Raw genomic sequence first — 19,897 nt, forward strand, 5'->3', positions numbered from 1 at the left:
CCAGTACAAAGGACTTAACATTTCTTACATACTGCTTGACTAAAATCTTTACAAACATTGACTATATTCTATACAAGAAACACTTAACAAGGGTAAAAGGAGAAACAGAATCCGTTAGTCGCCTCTTACGACATGCTGGGGAGCATCGGGTAAATTCTTCCCCCTAACAAGCGGGGGGTCTGTGACATAGATTACATTTTCACATTTTCGACAATGAACCGCATCAACATTCGACGCCATTTTGCGAAGGTAGGCTTCACTTTCGATTCATGGTATCAAAGTATGCTGGGAACAAACACAGACAAAAAAAACACACACACGAAACTGATGCTTCATGGCAGTTTATTGTCGGAGTTTGGAACACACTTGGAGTGAGTATCGACCTAGAAACGGTTGTATACTATGTGAATGTACATTATTTGCCAACCCTCGACACTCCGAAAAAGAGATAGCGGAAGTTGATACGTCAGACTGATTTTTCATAGGCTACTTCCTAACGACTTGTTAGGGGGCATTTCATTGGCTACAGATTTGTAACAGAGCATTTCATTGCCGGAGTGTATACACTGTAATACAGACTCATCGATCCGGTATCCAGGTTTCCCAATTGCTTCGTTTCCGGCCGATTTATGTGGCGCACATGATGCGCACAAAAAATATTGGCGGTCTAGAAGTGTCGTCTGCGCAATGATCGCGGTGACTTTCTTGACCGCCAAGGACGACCACGCACGTTGTGAGACGTCATTCGTTAGACCTCAATACACTCAGAGTGCGTATATGGCTTTTGTCTTTAAAATATTCAGTCACACACAAGTGTCCTTGCTGAAATACCCAATGACTATAAGGTAACATATGGGGAAAGAGTGACTCAGTTAATGAGTTATAGCTAATTTGGAAATCTTTTTAGTACGTCATGAATGCATAATGTAGAAATACACCGATTAACATTTCCGCGGCCATTTTAGATTCGCACATGCGCACATCTTTTTCTACGAGCACTTTTGCTTCTTCTTCCTCTTCCGGTTTCCTGTTTTGGAAAAAAATGCGCATCCGCAGATCGTTTTTTCATCTTCTTCCTGTTGATTTAAGAAAGCGTAGAGAATCAGTCAGCAGAAAGTGCAATTTTGTAGTCTTCCAGCCCTGAAGTTGCTTTTGAGTGTTCGAAGAAAGAGTGTAAAGGTTCTAAGGATTACATCGGGCACACAAACACGCGATTTTCCTTTTTTCCCCCTTTGATTTGAACGTGTGCGCAGATCGTTTTTTGAGAGTATGTTTGTACTTCTTCCTCTTCCGCTTTCCTTCTTCGTTCCATGTAAACGCCGAAACTGTTAACTGGTATATGGCATGTAGTATGTACACTCTAAGAAATCTGACTGTTGCAATCAAAGTAATTTTTACCGGGGAAAATGCTGAACTTCTTCTTCTTCTTCGTTCATGGGCTTAGACTCCCACGTACACTCGTGTTTTTGCACACGCACGAGTGGAATTTTACGTGTATGAGTGTTTTTACCCCGCCATTTAGGCAGCCATTCGCCGCTTTCGGAGGAAGCATGCTGGGTATTTTCGTGTTTCTATAACCCACCGAACTCTGACATGGATTACAGGATCTTTTCCGTGCGCACTTGGTCTTGTGCTTGCGTGTACACACGAAGGGGGATGAGTCACTAGCAGGTCTGCACATAAGTTGACCTGGGAGATCGGAAAAATCTCCACACTTAACCCACCAGGCGGCCGCGGCCGGGATTCAAACCCTCGACCTTCCGATTAAGAGGCCGACGTCTTACCACCCCGCCACAGCGCAGGGCTGAATATTGGCGGTCGCCCGATCGCCCCCGGCGGGTTCAAATTGCGTCAGGCGGGTTCGAAATTCCTCTGAAATCGCCCGCGGGGTTCAAATTTCGCTGAAGCACAAAGTCGTTAGGCAACGTAGTTCTTTGAGAAGGACTCAGGACTACCACCAATCAAGGCCAGACACAGGCCTCACTTGACCGTGTCATCACCCCTCCAGTGCCACGCTGGCATTTCATCAGCAGTCAAAATAGCTACCCCCCCCCCCCCCCCCCCCCCCCCTTTGGCTATTCACTTCACCCCCTCTCTTATCTTATCCTGCGCTGACCAATCCTTCAGAGACTTTCCTCTCAGATAAAAACTCGGTCATTGACCCCGGGTAAGAAGGTCAGTGTCTGGACAGGCAGCTGTGTTCAAATTACAAGTACTGTACCGGTCATTGACCCAGGTCTCAAGGCCAACCAGCTTTTACAATGCATCTGCCTTTGATCTGACCGCCCATCCAGAGCAAACATATTCCCCCTCTGTATTTTTCCTTTGGTGTGCCTGCTATGTACCACTGATCCAGTTTCTGGGAAATGTATGTCATTGACTGCAGGGATACTCATTAAGACCCCTTTCTAAAATATGTTAACACCAGCTTCGCTGACCAACTTAGTACAAGTAGTGACAGTACTACTGCTGTCAATTATTTCCCTTCAACTAAGGAAGTAAAAAAACAAACCGATCCAGTATATGTGATAACGAAGAAAAGACAGACCTTCAACAATAAGATAAGGGGTGCAACTCTGCAACTCTTCTGAATCAAAAGCATAAAGATCACCTGTAAACAATTCTAGGATCAGGAAATCTGAACATCTGTTTGTTTTCATTAAGAAATAGAAATGAAATATAATGCTTTTGATTATTTATGACTTAAGCTGTGGTAAATTTGGCTGGTATGCAACTTTTATACTTCTGCTTGATCTAACAGTAATATTGATAACACACACATAAAAAAAAAAAGAAACAAAACAAGAAAGCAACTTAGAAAAAAAATTGTAGTCAGCTTTTTATACTTGGTTTTACACAACAAAAAACATAATTTAAATTTAAAAAAATTGCTGATTTACTCTTTTGTTTAAAGTGTGTGTTTATGTGGTAAGTAAAGTCCCATAGTAAATTACTTTGTAAATTGAGTGGTAGGGGGTACATAAAGGGGGTAACTTTTAGTGAGGTTTAGTGTGTGATTGTGTGACAGGGTGTGAATGTTGTTTTGATTTCTTGTTTCTTTGTGGCGGCTTTTATTTTAAATTCTTTATTAAAACAAGGTTAATCATCATTATATTAATATATATAGCATTTTAGTCATCAAGTTTTGTGTGTGTTTGTGGTAGTTATTAGTAGTGCAAATCCACATGTATGCATAATAACTATGAATGTACGTCTTTTGTGTATGTGGTTAGCACGCGACGAGCCACTGGGGCGGTTGTAAGAAATCCCGGCCGGTTGGGGGCCGGTTGAGATTTTGGGGGGCCGGTTCAATTTTTGACTTACCGGCCCCCCTGGCCAGTAGCAAAAAAAGTTAAGGTACACCCCTGACAGCGCCCGTCAAATGCTGAACTGATTCAGTAAGTAATGGCTATGCACTTGCAGTTTCACTAGCACAGTAGCAGCAAAATAACATTAAATTAAAAAAAAGACACCAGGCATCTAATCTCTGATGTTTCTTGTGCATATATTTGGAAACATTTTAACAAGTTTACTTATACTCTTTCCCGTTGCATCTTGTATCTGTATCTATGCCCGGCTGTGGTGCAAACGCACAAGCAAAGAAGTGAATTTCAATACATCAAAAAGACCCAAACATTGAACAACAGCAAAATCCATGCAGCAAACGGGCACTTAAAAATAACACAAAAATGGAGCCCTCTGTTCGTCGCAAGCATTCCTTTTAGCCCGTCAAAAGCTCCGCATGTGAATCACTTGCTGCTGCATCTCAAAAGTAAAGATACAGGTAATATCGCTCAATCTGAAAGTAGCTCATTTTCAGCACATAACATTGTTTACAAACTTTACCTGCGACTCCATCTTGAATGCAATGTAAAACTATGGATCGAAATAAAAGCGGAACACAACAATCCAGTCACGTGTGCATTTGTTGTTGAAATGGGGGTGGCAGTGGGGATGGTTACTGCCTTCCGTTTATGGAACGCATATTGGTTGGATAAATATAGATATTGCTGTGAGCATTAGAAATTTGTGTACGTGTGTATGTGTGTGTGTGTGGGGCGGTGTGTGTGTGTGTGTGCGTGCGGGTGGGGTTGCAGGTTGCGAAAGGAAAACAAAACTGAGCAAATACCAAACTACCAAACTGTATGGTGGAGAGTTGAACGAACAGTGTCTGTATTGTTGTATTGCTGTCTGCTGACGTGAGCTATGCTTGGAGATACAAATAGATCAGAGAGATACAACTACATGTACAATTAAGGTAGTTATACTGAAACAAGAGGCGAAGCCATCAAGGCTCACGTAAGAAATCGACAAACAGTAACACATACTCAATCACTCCGTCACACATACACACACACACACACACACACACACAGAGAAAGAGCATAGGTGAAACTGTGCAAGAAAGCGAGACACTAGATCTAGATCTGTCTGTCTGCATGTAGCCTACTTACTGGGACACGACTGCCAACTAGTCTCGGCCCGCTCAAAATAATAATGACCGAGACTTTCAGTACTTCCTTCGCGTGACGTCTAACCCTCTTACGTCATAATGTGACGTCAATGTAATGTGACGTCTTCAAATGTTAGAGTTTCTACCACAGACATACACACACACGCACGCACGCACATACGCACATACGCACGCACAGACAGACAAAGTTACGATCGCATAGGCTACACTTACGTGAGCCAAAAACCACTCTGTTTGCCTATGTGATGTTGATTTATTCATACTGCAAAATATGACTATATATATAAATATAATCATGGAAAGAAAACAAACTTAATTTACACACAGGTCAAACTTTCAAGGGATGCTGTAGCTGCTGTTTGTTTGTTTGTTTGCTTAACGCCCAGCCGACCACGAAGGGCCATATCAGGGCGGTTGTATAGCTGCTGTGATGTTTGCAAATTTAAGTAGCTAGAAATGATTTCAGTCAGGAAAATTACTATCTCGACTCTCTATAACTACAGTTGAACCCACCTTTAATTAAGGCCTCCAAAAATCCAAGAAAATCAGATCTTACAAAGGAGATGTCCTAAAATGTAGGTAAAATTACTACTGTACTTGAAAAACAGTAAACCTGAAAAACTATAGTCATAAACTTAAGGTGGTCTGAAAATTGTGGTTCCACTTGAATAATTTCTGTTAGGAGTGACTTAATTATCCAGCATTTTAGCAGCTATAAATTGCAAGATCGATAAGGGCAAAGGTGTAAAAAATATATCTCTCTGACACTTACCAACACACACATACATGCACACATGCAAATACAAGAGATTCAACGTTCTGTTGCTTTTATTAACAATCATAATAATATGCAATTATTTTATTCAGACGGAAAAGGCAGTATATGCAGTAATTACATCAAGAACTTTGCAATTATATCTTTCTATGCCAGTGGTTTCGGTTTTGTACTCCCTTCTACAATACAAACAACAACAAAATAATATAAAAAAAAACATTGAAAATTACTTACAAAATATCATTTAAGTTTCAACAAAACACAGTTCCCATAATAAGCTAGAACAATGTTTATCCCTCATATCCTTGACACAATATTCTTTAGACACAAACTGACAAAGTGTTTATTTATTTATTTATTTATTTATTTGGTGTTTAACGTCGTTTTCAACCGTTCAAGGTTATATCGCGACGGGGAAAGGGGGGAGATGGGATAGAGCCACTTGTTAATTGTTTCTTGTTCACAAAAGCACTAATCAAAAAATTGCTCCAGGGGCTTGCAATGTAGTACAATATATCCAGTACAAAGGACTTAACATTTCTTACATACTGCTTGACTAAAATCTTTGCAAACATTGACTATATTCTATACAAGAAACACTTAACAAGGGTAAAAGGAGAAACAGAATCCGTTAGTTGCCTCTTACGACATGCTGGGGAGCATCGGGTAAATTCTTCCCCCTAACCCGCGGGGGGTGACAAAGTGTTAACAAATATAAAATGTGCACATGATTGTGTTGACCTTTTTCCAAAACCTTCAAAAGCAAAAACTCAGTCCCTCCAATGAGCACTGCAAAATGCTTTTTTGACTCAAAACATTCGTTCACAACACTTATTTTGGTTCTTAGTTGTAGGAATAAGATATATATTCAGGTATATCCAGGCAGTTAAAGTGTGCCAAAATAAAACACAAAATATTCTACTATTTTAGTTTCTACCATCTTTTTGGTCACTTTTTCACACACATAAAAAAAACAATTCTATTGCTCAAAGCTAACAAATGTATATGTTTTCCATAAATAGCAGTAAAACAAAAATATGCAATGATGTCAAATTCTTTTCACGTTTACTACAAATATTTATCCCGTTGAGCATATACGTTTTCACAACATATATATCTCATTTAAGTTGCATTGTATAATGCAAAACTTTGACATTGGGCAGCCTGTGTCTATATCTGAATGGACACTGTATACACTCTGCACCAACAGCTAAGGAAAGTGACCCTCAAATAGTTCCAAAATGGAAGCAGAACATTTAATTGTGGACTGAATGTTTCATTCTCTGTTCACCCTTACAACTGAAAACCATCTGGATAGCACTATGGACATCTTAACTCCAAAAGTAAAGATGAATAGAAATATTAATGAATTATTGGCTTTTCCAGGTGATACTTCACAGAAGGATTACAATTTCCTTGTGCACAGAGATTCAAATGAACATGACCAACACACACACAGATTAGCACAAACATATTATGGCACACTAGGTGTAAAAAAAACCACCACATACCTCGTACCACAAACAAACATAAATATGACTAAAATAAAATAACATCTCACCAAAAATAAAATGTCCGGTACATGTTGACCTTATTGCTAAATGAATGATAACTTCTAAATGCACACCTAAACAAGAAAAGCTCAACACAATCATTAAATCATTCGCAGTTTTCAATATTGTGTTTAACAAATTCTAGCAGATTTACAAGAAATTAAACATGTGAACTGTCTCTGATTTCTCCCAACTCCTGCCTTGAATATAAAAAAAATCTATGTATTTCATTTGTACAAAACATTTAGCTTTAGTTAAGCAGCTGAGTAATAAATCGACATACGTAAACTCACAATGTTTGATAAAAAAAATTGTTGATCACTTGCAATAAACAATATTTGACTAAAACTAACCCAAGATCCACCTTCTGAGTGATGAGGCTATCAGACACAGATGTATTTTGTTTGTTTGTTTATTTGTTGCTTAACGTCCAGCCGACTATGTAGAGCCATATCAGGACGAGGAAGGGGGGATGAAGGGGGCCACTTGTCAAGCGATTCCTGTTTACAAATGCACTAACCCATTACTTGTGTCCCAGCAGGCTTTAGTAAAACTAAATTAATACCTACTGGAAGATTACCAGTTTCCAGTATGTTAAAATAGGCTTAACCTATCTACTGCTGGGCTTACATCAGAACACTAACAGATTAAACTATACATGAATCGCGAGACAAGCGGCAAGAGAAGAGATTTTTTGGAAAAAATACAGGTGAATGAGCAAGAAGGCAGAAAAAAGAAAAGAATTCATGAAGAAAAAGAGAGCATGACAGGAAAGAGGAACCAAAAATCTACCTAACAGCAAACTAGAAAGCTCCTGCGGTTCCAAAAACAGGAGGGGCCTTTAATTTCATAACCGCAGTGCCCCACTGCGGGAACACAGATGTATAAACCAACGCAAAATAGAAAATAAACTAATTCAATGCAAACAATTGAACAAATTATGATAATGTGTGTTCATAATTGAATAATATAATTGCCCTTATCTGCAAGCACCCGTACAGTAACCAAAAAAAATCCAGATCTATTAACAAGCCTGAGTACGCAGTAACAATGTATGTCTTCTAAACATGACTATTCTTAAAATAAATTCAAAAATAAAACAGAAACAAATCAAACCATCAAAGGTAAAATGTCAATACATGTATCATCATCTGGCTCCCTCCCCCCCCCCCCCCCCCCCCCAACTTTCTATATGGTCCAATAACAACAACAATCATGAAAAGGATCTAGAAAACAGAAGTCTGTTGTGCTCAGAATATGAAAACAGTGTCATTACACTACTATGCATCATGCATGCACAAAAATGATAACTTGCAGTATTGTACGACCAGCAGTAACTATACATTGAACTGGTAATGAAATGATTCATGTCCTGATGACTGCACCATGCAAGTATTTCAATTCAGAAAAATGTCTTATCATCAGTATATGCAGGAACATCCACACTTGGGATGATCTGTGAAATTGAAACTGTACATTAATGATTATACATTATGTGTTCAAAGGTTGTACACAGCAAAAAAGTAAACAAACTTCAAGGCAAACTGTGTTGATGTCGAGACATTTTTATTTACATTTGGGCTTTAAAACAGACCACCAGCTTCATTTGTTTCTACGGCCTGAGAGAACATATTACACATTATGAAACATTCAGCAACATTATTTGCTCTGTATCTGTGATTGTCGTGCATATCCCATGTTCCTTGAAAAGAGGAGTAAATATTGACAGTAATCATGGCATGATAGGCAACTCCTCGTTAAAGACACAGTCCTGCAAGTGAAAACAGTTCTGCTTACTGTTTCAGCTCTACCCAGGCTTTTACATGACGTAAGATATCATCTCTCTACTTGGACACATGCCAAATATAAACATCCTGACTGCTTGCTGTACAGAGTTGGAATTTTTGCAGATTGATACTAGTGTCAGTTTAAGATCTAAGAATAAGATGGTAAGCCAAATTGTTTACACGGGAAGGACTGTGCCTTTAAGCTTCCCGTGGAATAGTATTTGCCCATGCCTTTCCTGACTTTTTTCAATGGCAGTTATTTCACATCAGCATTTAAGCTAATACAAGATCTGACTTGATTCCACCTATCTGATTTGATTCCACCTTCCCATACATTGACTGATAAATAGGGATATCACAGTTATATCTAACGATAACTACTAATGAAAATTATCAGCTGTTCAAAGGAATAAAACAGAATAATGCGAACAACCTATTTTTTTAATCAAATACATGTAGCTCTAACATGTGTTTGCGCTGAGTGCTCCTGTTTTTAATGTTTTGTTTCTTCTTTAAAACTTTTTTTGTTTGGTTACTTGCTTTTCATATTATTAAACATCTTTGAAAACTGTGAATTTATTATTGCCATTTTATTTTGGAGACCATTTTGAGATTTCAACATAAATAACAATTTGTGACCACCTAAATTGGGCAAGGAAGACCTCTTACAGTCTTTGGCACAAGATAGGTAGACAATCACAGATCAAAATCCAGTAACTACTATATATATACTCTTAAAATATATTCATATTAGTGTATCACATCTCTTCTCATCAAATGGTAATTTTTGTATCACACAATTATGTTTGTTTATAATTTCACTTTTGTCATTTATTTTTTGCCCCATCATTTTTGTTTTCTTTTTGTTTTTAATCTTATCAGCAGTACATGTATGTAGTAGTATTCTTGATAAAATAATAGGTAATGTGAGACAAAAACATATAAACATTGTACATGTACATCTTTTAACATCAAATTCTGAGGAAAAATGATTCAAACAATTAAGTATGCGCACGAGCATAATTACATTATAAACACACACACAAACACACAAGTCATTACAAATATTTTGTCAGTGATACTGGGTGCTGAAAAAGCCATTGCGTTCTCCAGTGGTGACTGAAAAATCGTGCAGACACCTTATGCTAATAGCTATTTACTTTTTGGAGAGTGATATGTATCTTTTTATATTTAGTATCCTGTATTTTTACATTTAGTCAAGTTTTGATTTTACTTTTGTTACTGAGATCAGGGTTCTTAACAAAATGGTACAGTTGTGTATATATATATATATACTAGATGATTACCCGCTTCGCCGGGTACCGGCTTCGCCGGGATACCCAGCTTCGCCGGGAAGAAGTAGAGTCGAATACCCGGCTTCGCCAGGAAGAAGTAGAGGAATACCCGGCTTCGCCGGGATGAAAGCGTTGTGGACAGTGACCTTCTAAAAATAGTAACGGGAATATTCGGCTTCGCCGGGATGAAAGCGTTGTGGACAGTGACCTTCTAAAAATAGTAACGGGAATATGGATTGACGCCACACGAAGGAAGGGAGATAAACGCAAAACACTGGAGAAGATAAGGAAGAGTTACTGGGAATGTATCTGGGAAGATGAACAGAAAAACCAAAATCGGTTCAGCGCTGCGCGCTGAGAGCACGTGTTGAAAATTCTCATCGACCAGGTTGTGTCCGGGGTGTACCTGAATATGCCCACCAAATCTGAAGCAGATCCATCGAGAACTTTTGCCGTGCATCGCGAACACACACACACACACACACACACACAGACATGTCGTATATATATGTATAGATGTACATGTTCACAAATAATGTCCTTCTTCCATTAGTTTGAGTAACCACAATTTGTTTGAGACCAGAATAGACCACGGGGGTGTACGTTAACTTTTTTGGCTACCGGCCAGGGTGGCCCCCAAAATTTGTGAATCTGTGGAGGTAAATTCAAGTACAAACAAAAAAGGAAGTTAATGTGCAGTTTTAATGGCTCACAAATGGTACATGTGTCAACATAGAAACGCAAACTCAAAAGCAACAAAGACTGTGAAAACTGAAATATAAATCATAATGTTACATCTTCAAAGTGTGTGTGTGTGTGTGTGTGTGTGTGTGAGAGAGAGAGAGAGAGAGAAATACATGTGTAATTCAAACTGAACACTCGCAGTAACAAGTCAAAATCACAAATTATCAAACGTTATTTTCAAAAAGCCATTTGAACCCTTCAGCAAAGTATTCATAACAATAAAACCTGTGTTTCACACTCCATAATTTCTTCTTCTCAATCCACCCCCACCCACCTCACCCCAACCCCCACCGCAGTTTTTTCTATCGTTTTGTCTACCATGTGAATTACAATTCTCAGTCGTCATATATATCTCTGTGTGCGACCACTTGTGCATAGGCAGGGGGAGGAGACGATGACTTGTGCTGTGAAGGGTCTGGACGGCTGTAGGGAGGAGGGTTTCCATGGAGATCAGCAAAAGCGTGGCTTCCACCCGTCATCATAGAAGGAGCTGTGGGAGTGCACTGTAACCAGCAATAAAGACCACATTGAACATTACGTACCTTTCTTCCCTTGCTAACGATCATGCATACCACCACAGATCTGCCTAGACTTTTAGTGGGACAGGGATCAGAGCATAAACTTACTTCCGCTTGGACACACAGTTGAAACCCCCCCCCCCCCCCCCCCCATTTAAGATTTCTCCCATTTCAACACTTTCTACCCCACCTATGTTGACCAAGTTTTTTTTAGCCGAGACCAGCTGTGCTGCAGCAGGTCACTCAGAATTGTAGTAACTGTGTAGAAACTGTGTATCAACACGCTGGAAAGCAGGCGTTAGATCGACGTTACAGGAAGCGACTAAAGCTAACAGTCTGAGCGAATATATCCGTACCTGGTCAGATAGAGCCAAATGAGTGGGTACGGATATATCCGTACCTGGGAGACAATGAGTTAAAACTCCCTCATTTTAAGATGTGATTTTCTCAGATTTATGGAGGTCCAAAAAGGGGGGGTTCCAGTGTACCAGAAATCAAGAGCCTGGCTGCTTCTTGTGCAGAGGTGGAAGTACAGTTGAACCTGCCCTGGAAACCACCTTGTGATTGATAACGACCACCCGGCAAATACGACCACCCAAAGGATCCCTTGTTAAGTACTTTGCTATACAATTCACCTTTCCTGAACAAACACCTGTCTGTAAGGACCACTTTTGGTTGGTCCCCTGGGTGGTCTTTTTGGACACGTCTAACTGTATCTGCCAAGACAATGCCAATTTGATCATGAGCCTGTTCTTCCCTGCACCTGTCTCTTTGCTAATTTGTTTTTTATTATGTTAACCTCATGAGTCAAATGAAAAATATCATGTCTTACACACTCACACATACACACACTAACAGTAACACTAACACATACACGAACACAGAGAAATTCCCCCTCTCTCTCTCTCTCTCTCTCTCTCTCTTTCTCTTGTAGTTGTACTCACAGTCTGGACGTATGTTGCTTCTTGGCCGAGAGGAGTGTAAGGGTAGCCACCGGTCAGTAAAGCACTGCGACTTCTTAGCTTCCATAGGCAAGCACACATTGATAGGAGAAACATAAAGAACAGCAACCCACACCTGCAACAACACAAGTATCGCAAAACATCTTTAGAATCTATTAGATAAATAGCCAAAAGCCAACTCACAGCAAGACGTATAATTCATGTGAAAGACGGGTAAGACATGTCCCAATCAGGATCTTTGCCTTGAAATGAAGGTAGATTTCTAGATAGTGCAAATTTATAAAACAAAGGAACGTAGGCAAAACTTGTAGTTGTACATAGTTATAAGTTAGGTACTAGCTGTAGTAACTGAAATCAACAAATTAAATTCAGGAACAGCAATGCGAGATGAGGAGCACAGGAAGAGACATACAACAAAGCAGGCAGGTGTTCAAAAAGAGTTAGAAATTAGATAAAACAACTGAAAAGGGTGACAAAGTTTACATACCAGAAATACCACATGTCCCAAACTTTATATGATTTACAGCAAAGATTGTAGCCACAACAGTATTCATCATCACTGCACCTGAAAGCAAAAAATTCATGAATTAAAAACTTGGGCACTTGAATTAAAAAACTTAAAAACAGAACAAATAGAAATATTACAGGAGCTACATGTATTTACAAATAGTAAATATGTTTGTAACTTCTACAAAATATATAGTTCAGTGAAACAAATTCACCTATTGAACTGCAAACTACATGTTATTGTTAATAAGAATTTGTAAAATCAAAATATATTAAAGAAACATCTCTTCACTACATTGTACTCTCGTCAATTGCATCGCTTTCAGTTTTAATTTCACTCTCGTAAGCTTGAAGTAACTCCATGGCGTCTCACGGAAGTGAAAAGATGGCGAGTAATTCATTTTTGCTGCATTTTCTTTCATTTAGTAATTAATCGATTTCGACTTTTTTTCAATAAAAATTGCAAAACAAAATCAAATTTCTAAGAAATACCCAAAATGATCGAAAAACATCAAAAAATGTGCTAAGCATCATGGTGAGATCGGCGAAACATTACAGGAAATGCACCCGTGTGTATTCCTTGTATACAGGAAAAACGCCTACAGGAAATGCACCTACAGGGAATCCACCCACTTTTGGTCGACATAGACCCCTTCTGCCTTAATATGTGTGTGTATGTGACATGTGTGTGTCACTGTGTGTGTGTGTGTGTGTGTGTCACTGTCACTGATGTGTGCGTGCGTACATGCTTGCATGCATGTGTGTGTGTGTGAGAGGTAGGTGAGCATGATTTGCCCAACAAAATATTATGGGAAATAAGTATAAAACCAAAACTGCAGCGGGGATATAGCTCAGTTGGTAGCGCGCTGGATTTGTATTCAGTTGGCCGCTGTCAGCGTGAGTTCGATCCCAGGTTCGGCGGAAATTTATTTCACAGAGTCAACTTTGTGTGCAGACTCTCTTCGGTGTCCGAACCTCCCCCCGTGTACACTACATTGGGTGTGCACGTTAAAGATCCCACGATTGACAAAAGGGTCTTTCCTGGCAAAATTGCTTAGGCACAGTTAATAATTGTCTACCTATACCCGTGTGACTTGGAATAATAGGCCGTGAAAGGTAAATATGCGCCGAAATGGCTGCAATCTACTGGCCGTATAAAATTTCATCTCACACGGCATCACTGCAGAGCGCCTAGAACTGTACCCACGGAATATGCGCGATATAAGACTCATTGATTGATTGATTGATGACTTGCTTGATGATTCTGGAAAGGGAATTTATCTAGGTCCTGATAGGGGGAACAAAAACCATGCAAACAAAGGTTGCAAATGAATTCATCGAAACAGCTATATATATACGTATGCTACAAACCACTCCAGAAGGAGTGCAGAAGAGAAATGCGGCGCTCAGAATGGGACTTCGTGAACTCGACGATAGAAGAGGGCCTCAAGGAGAACAACTCCAAATCCTTTTGGCGCTACGTGAAATCCAGATGCCAGGACAACATTGGAGTAGCACCACTGAAGAAAGGCCCCTCCCTCATCAGCGACAGTCTTTCCAAAGCACAGATCCTCCTAACCCAGTTCACTTCCGTTTTCACCAGTGATGACGGCTCCCCCCCTCCTGAGATGAAAGACCCCCCCCTACCCCACCATCAACAACCTCACCATAAACATCAAAGGCGTCGCCAAACGACTCAAAAACCTCAACCCTTCCAAAGCATCCGGACCAGACAACATCCCCAACAAGATCCTCAAAACCTGCGCTGAAACCATAGCCCCCGCACTAACTACCATCTTCAACCATTCCATAGAGACAGGACAACTCCCGAACGACTGGCTCACTGCAAACATCTCGGCGGTCTTCAAGAAGGGCGACAGAAACCGAGCAGAGAACTACAGGCCAGTATCCCTCACATCAGTGGCCAGTAAACTACTGGAACACGTCATCTGTCGCCACCTTGGAAACCACCTGGAGATACATAACATCCTAACTGACAGGAATCAGGGATTGAGATACATAACATCTTAACTGACAGGAATCACGGCTTGAGATACATAACATCCTAACTGACAGGAATCACGGCTTGAGATACATAACATCCTAACTGACAGGAATCACGGCTTGAGATACATAACATCCTAACTGACAGGAATCACGGCTTGAGATACATAACATCCTAACTGACAGGAATCACGGCTTGAGATACATAACATCCTAACTGACAGGAATCACGGCTTGAGATCCAGCCACTCTTGTGAGACCCAGCTTCTCACCACAGCAAAAGATCTCCAGTCCTACGACACCGGATCACAGGTCGACGCTGCCATACTGCAAGGCCTTCGACACGGTCCCCCATGGTAGACTCCTACAGAAGATGGACCACTACGGAGTACGAGGGCCTATCCACGTGTGGCTGACGAACTTCCTAACGAAGCGGACGATGAGAGTGGTAGTGGAGGGTGAAGCGTCCGAAGAAGCGGCAGTCCTATCAGGCGTCCCCCAGGGCACTGTTTTAGGACCCCTGATGTTCCTGTGCCACATCAATGACCTGCCTGAATCTACGAAGTCAACAGTATGACTCTTCGCAGATGACTCCTTGCTGTACCGGGAGATCCACACCTTCCAAGACCACCTCACCCTGCAGGCAGACCTCAAACAGCTGGAGATCTGGGCCAAGAAGTGGGGCATGCACTTTAACGCGTAAAAGTGCTACATCCTCTTCACCAGAAGCAAATCGTCCTACTTATACAGCCTGGATAACGTCATCCTCCAGCAGGTCCAACACAACCCCTACCTTCGAGTACTACTCTCCGCCGACCTGAATTGGTCTTCCCACATCTCCAACATCTGCCGCAAAGCTGGATCAACTGTGGGCTTCCTACGCCGGAATCTCCGGAACTGCCCACAGGAGTGCAGGCACCTGGCGTACATAACACTTGTCCGATCCACGCTGGAGTATGGAGCAACCGTGTGGGACCCTTACCTCCGGCGGGACATCGAGAGGCTGGAGAGAGTTCAGCGCCAAGCAGCCCGCTTTATCACGCGAGACTACAAGTCGAGAAGCCCGGGCTGCGTCAGCGACATGCTGAAAAACCTGAACCTCCCCCCACTGGAAGAGCGCTGCAGGCAGTCACGCCTCAACTTCCTCAACAGGATCTCTGAGGGCCTGATCCCCGCACACCCTCCAGACAAGTTTCTCACCCCGGCCGTTAGCGGACGACGGAGAGTCATCCCCACAAGGTTCCAGGGGTATGAAAGCAGCAATATTATCGAGCAGCAGGCTGTCAACAACACATGAGGCTTCCGCATCCCCACCTGCAAGACAGACCAGTACAAGAACTTCTTTGTACGGACAGTCGCAGAGTGGAATCAGCTGAGTGACGCAGACCTTCCAGCACGACCAGCCCAGCCAGCCAGCGCAGCATCCTCAGCGCTGAGACTGCCGTCATCAGGGCTGCCCCAACACTGATCACCTACAGAGCCCAGTAGTTTTATCATTTTAACAAGTCACTAAGAGTAGGAAAGACATTGAAGCGACAGCCTGTATATGCATGACTCGTCCCACCAAAGTCAGGACTTTTATTGTATTCTAAATTATTATCATGCGCTCTCCCGCATCCGTTGCGAAGATGACCAACAGTGGTCCCTGCAACGTAAAAGATCCAGATCCAGATCCAGAACCAATCATGGGCCCTGAGTGAATTATATATGGCCCAAAGTCAGAATAGGTGTCCATTTTTGTGACATACAAAATCAATTTTAAGAATGAACATTTTCTTTGTTTTGAAAATAGAGATGTATTTTAGAGCATAAATACGCAAGGAACAGCTATGATTTAAGAAAACTCATGTTTGATCACTTCACAGATTCAGGTTTAAAAGTTTGCAGGAGTTCATAACTTCACACCGTCACAAAATTTAGACTTGTTAAATCATTGTTGCTACATGTATTGGGTCTGTTTTAGACATCTGAGCAAATTGCTACAGCAAATTACTTTGCATTTCAAGCAAGTTAAACTTGTTTTGGCCACGCATGATGCAGATGTGAACTCCATTAATGGGAAGTTCATAACTTCACATAATTTACTTTTATTGGTATAATAAATTTAATTTATACAGGCAGGAAACAATTTGTTTTGTTTTTTAATCTGAAAAAGGTGAGCTGGAACATGAAGGTAATTTTTGAAGATGAAGTGTGGAGAAGATTTTTTGGTTATCTGTATTATTTATAGAAATTAATATTGTCACAATTTTCTCACAGCATATATTGGCATAAGTTATCATTAAATCTACAATTTTGCTGTTTTTGTGCAAAATGTGCTTGAAAAGTACCATCAAAAGGATTTCAATACACCAAAATGTTTGTCTGACTCAAAGAGTTGGCAGAAACTGAAAGTATTTTTAGAATGTCCTAGGAGTTCATAACTTCACACCGTGACATCACAAACTATGGCTAATTCAAACCAAAGTAAGAAAGTGCATATGTCATCTTATTTTCTCTCCAGCTACTCTTTGTAATCAACATACAACTAAGTAATAAAAGTAAAACATTTGTGAAAACAAACGATAACAAAAATCATAAAATGTGAGCGTGCGCATAACTTCACAAGAATTTTTGTTATGTTGGTCTCTAGTACAGTTACTGTATAATATATTTGCAAAACAATGACAAACTGAGAACACAGAGTTATAGTATAGGCTAAAGCTGCACTTATATTACAAAATCAGATTTTAATTGCCAAAATAAAACAAATTGTTTGAAACTTGTGAAAGTTCATAACTTCACATCAATCACACATTTATACTAAAATAACTAACTAAAGTCTCTTGCAAATAATTCTAAACAACTTAATGATTTACTTAACCAATTTCAGTCATGAAAACTGTTACCGAAATCATTATTTAGTTAGTGTTTATGTCAGCTGACTGTGTGTTCATAACTTCACATCATTTATTTAACTGAAAAGCTACGTACTAAAATCTGCTGGTAAATTAAAATAAAAATGACATCAAACTGTAACAGCCTACTCTGGAGAAGAGCAGCACATCATTTGAGGTAGTGATTTAGTGTAGTAAATTAATTATTGTGTATAAATCATACTCATGGCATGTGTTCATAACTTCACACCGTGGGGCTGAGGGTCAGTTGATGTGAAGTTATGTACACCGTGCAGTCAACCCAGATTCATGCTGGAATTATCAAAATGTAATTTTGAGGGTTGATGTTCAGAAAACTTCTTACAAAATGTCCAGATAAAGTCAAATGTACTCTTTTGCTATTAACAAGGCATTATTTTAAACACGCCCTTGAAAAATGAGCTTGAGTTATGTGAAGTTATGAACTTCATGACAAAACGGCTAAGTACTTCAGAAAGAAACAGTCAGCAGCCAGTAGATTCTTTTTGTGATGAAAATCATGGTACAGTGTAATTTGGAAACTGAAAATAGTCATTTTACATATATTTTGGGTTTTGACATGAGTTAGTAACTCTCACATAAAAATAGTGCGCAAGACACAGAGAAAATGGCTAACTAAAGCATACTGCTTGACTTTAGTGACAAAAATTGCTTAGTATCTAAATCTAATGTACTTTTATATATGCAAAATTGCTGTTCCACCACAACCTTAACTTTCATGGCTAGCATTAAAGGACAAAAAACACTCTCAGTGGAGATAGTAGGAAAGTTCATAACTTTCTCACAAGAATTTTTTATTTCTCAATTACTCAAACACCAATGAATGAACTTGATGCAAACTTTCAGTGTGACTGCTGCTAGTGGATCCAAATGCATTACAAAGCTAGGTGTTCCCCAACCAGTCAATTTACTCTTTTTATAAGGCAAAAGGTTGGAAAGTTCATAACTCTTTTTTCACAAGAAAATCTGCACGTAAACTTCAAACTACTTTTGAACATGCAAAAACAAGTCAAACAACCCTTTTTATGTTTTATACCTCTGCAAAACATACTGTAAAATACTTTTTTACAAAAATATATCAGGTTTCAATCTTTAATTATTATTTAGAGCTGATCAGTGAACAAAAATGAAGTCTTACGGAAATAGTTATGAACTTTCTGTGAAATTTTGTCTCCCCATTTTCTGCAGGCTCACTGACAAAATTCAAAAACTTTGCTTTGTCAAAGGTACATTTGAGTTTTACTGGCTCAGTGAAAAGTCATTCATGACATTCTGTCCCATAAATATGACAGAGTAGACCATGTTTCAATATGCTGTAAGGTCATGTCACAAAAAATGGCCAAAATGTAGTGCTGCTGACTTCAGATAATGGCGACATTTTCATTAAAAACAACAACTGAGCACACAATGTTTCTCTAGGTGTGTACTTCATACTTTTTTTTACAAGTCTCATTAATCTTTACAAGGATTTTATTTTTCTTTGATGTACAAATCAGGTTAGAGCCAAGGTTGCACAGCTATTTCAGCTGTGGACACCATTTCAGACTTAAGGCCATATATATATATATGTTCGAGCCTCCAATCAACTTTTTCATTTAAAGTCATCAATCTACACTACAGTGTATCGATTTGAAACTTACTTGTCATTGTCACAGTAGTATCCTGCAATCTGCAAATAAAATCAAAAACTCAATGAATTTTCAATTGATTTCAAAATAAATTCAGTTCTTCTGCAAAGCGCGTATACACGTGGTATAGGGCCTACTGATTACTACAATCATTATTTGGGCAATCACAACAATACTTGTAGGGTACTCTGGGTAGCAGTGAAAGTACTGGATTATGAAATCATGATGTACTGATATTGATAAGCACAGAGCTTTGACTGAAACTTGAGTTTGAAGCTGACTGCTGTTTGTCATTGTGTTTATGTTTTATGATCACAGTAAAGAATCTAATGCCGTAATGGCACAAAATTGTGCAGCGATCGTTTACAAGAACATTCGGAAACACTTTCAAGCATCGTCCAAAACAACACAGCTGATTTAAAGTACGAATAAACGCTAACGTCACTCACAACTTCGATGTAAAATGCCAAACAGGCTACACTCAATGTTTTGGCACCCATGTTTGTTGTGACCTTTAACCCTTCTAATGATATGATTACTCTTATAACGTTATCTTGAATTTGTAATACTTTCAAGAGTAAACGTATTACTTTTCTGTGCTTGTGTTGAGGTCAAAATCTTGTGAAAACATTTTTCAACGTTTTTCTCTGTTCATAATGGGTTTTTTATTCCATGAATCTGATCATGTCTTTCCTAAACTGTAACATTGTGTTGGGGTGAAAGCTGCCTATAAGA

The 19,897-nt window shown here is 39.7% G+C and overlaps 2 protein-coding genes across 4 annotated transcripts in view; both read right to left on the minus strand.

The window, feature by feature from the left end:
• LOC138982299 (uncharacterized) overlaps window positions 1-19,897 on the minus strand; it is a 76,060-nt gene that overhangs the window by 40,488 nt on the left and 15,675 nt on the right. Inside the window, exon 1 of one of the 3 annotated variants that reach the window (XM_070355559.1) lies at window positions 3,847-3,891. The exons of 1 other annotated variant lie outside the window; for it this stretch is intronic. In XM_070355559.1, the coding sequence (XP_070211660.1) occupies window positions 3,847-3,858 (12 nt within the window). In that variant the 5' untranslated portion in view covers window positions 3,859-3,891. Of the gene's footprint in view, window positions 1-3,846; window positions 3,892-19,897 lie in introns of those variants that run through there. One more of the 3 variants, XM_070355558.1, reaches the window with a different exon arrangement.
• On the minus strand, window positions 5,285-19,675 carry LOC138982316 (uncharacterized). The gene is made up of 5 exons (XM_070355577.1): window positions 19,612-19,675; window positions 19,175-19,203; window positions 12,596-12,673; window positions 12,091-12,223; window positions 5,285-11,131 (listed from the first exon to the last, which is right to left on the minus strand). The coding sequence occupies exons 1-5, from the start codon at window positions 19,660-19,662 to the stop codon at window positions 10,964-10,966; spliced, it is 459 nt and encodes a 152-aa protein (XP_070211678.1). The 5' UTR covers window positions 19,663-19,675; the 3' UTR covers window positions 5,285-10,963.

The sequence above is a fragment of the Littorina saxatilis genome, linkage group LG12 (assembly GCF_037325665.1).
Source record: "Littorina saxatilis isolate snail1 linkage group LG12, US_GU_Lsax_2.0, whole genome shotgun sequence".
Classification (NCBI taxonomy): Eukaryota; Metazoa; Mollusca; class Gastropoda; order Littorinimorpha; family Littorinidae; genus Littorina; species Littorina saxatilis.

Excerpts from the sequence above, each read along its gene's own strand:
- LOC138982316 (XM_070355577.1), bottom strand. The coding sequence starts at position 19,662 with ATGGGTGCCAAAACATTGAGTGTAGCCTGTTTGGCATTTTACATCGAA. Across the intron at positions 12,674-19,174 it reads TACTACTGTGACAATGACAA|GTGCAGTGATGATGAATACT; the intron begins GTAAGTTTCAAA and ends TTTTGCTTTCAG. Across the intron at positions 11,132-12,090 it reads AAGCAACATACGTCCAGACT|TGCACTCCCACAGCTCCTTC; the intron begins GTGAGTACAACT and ends TGCTGGTTACAG.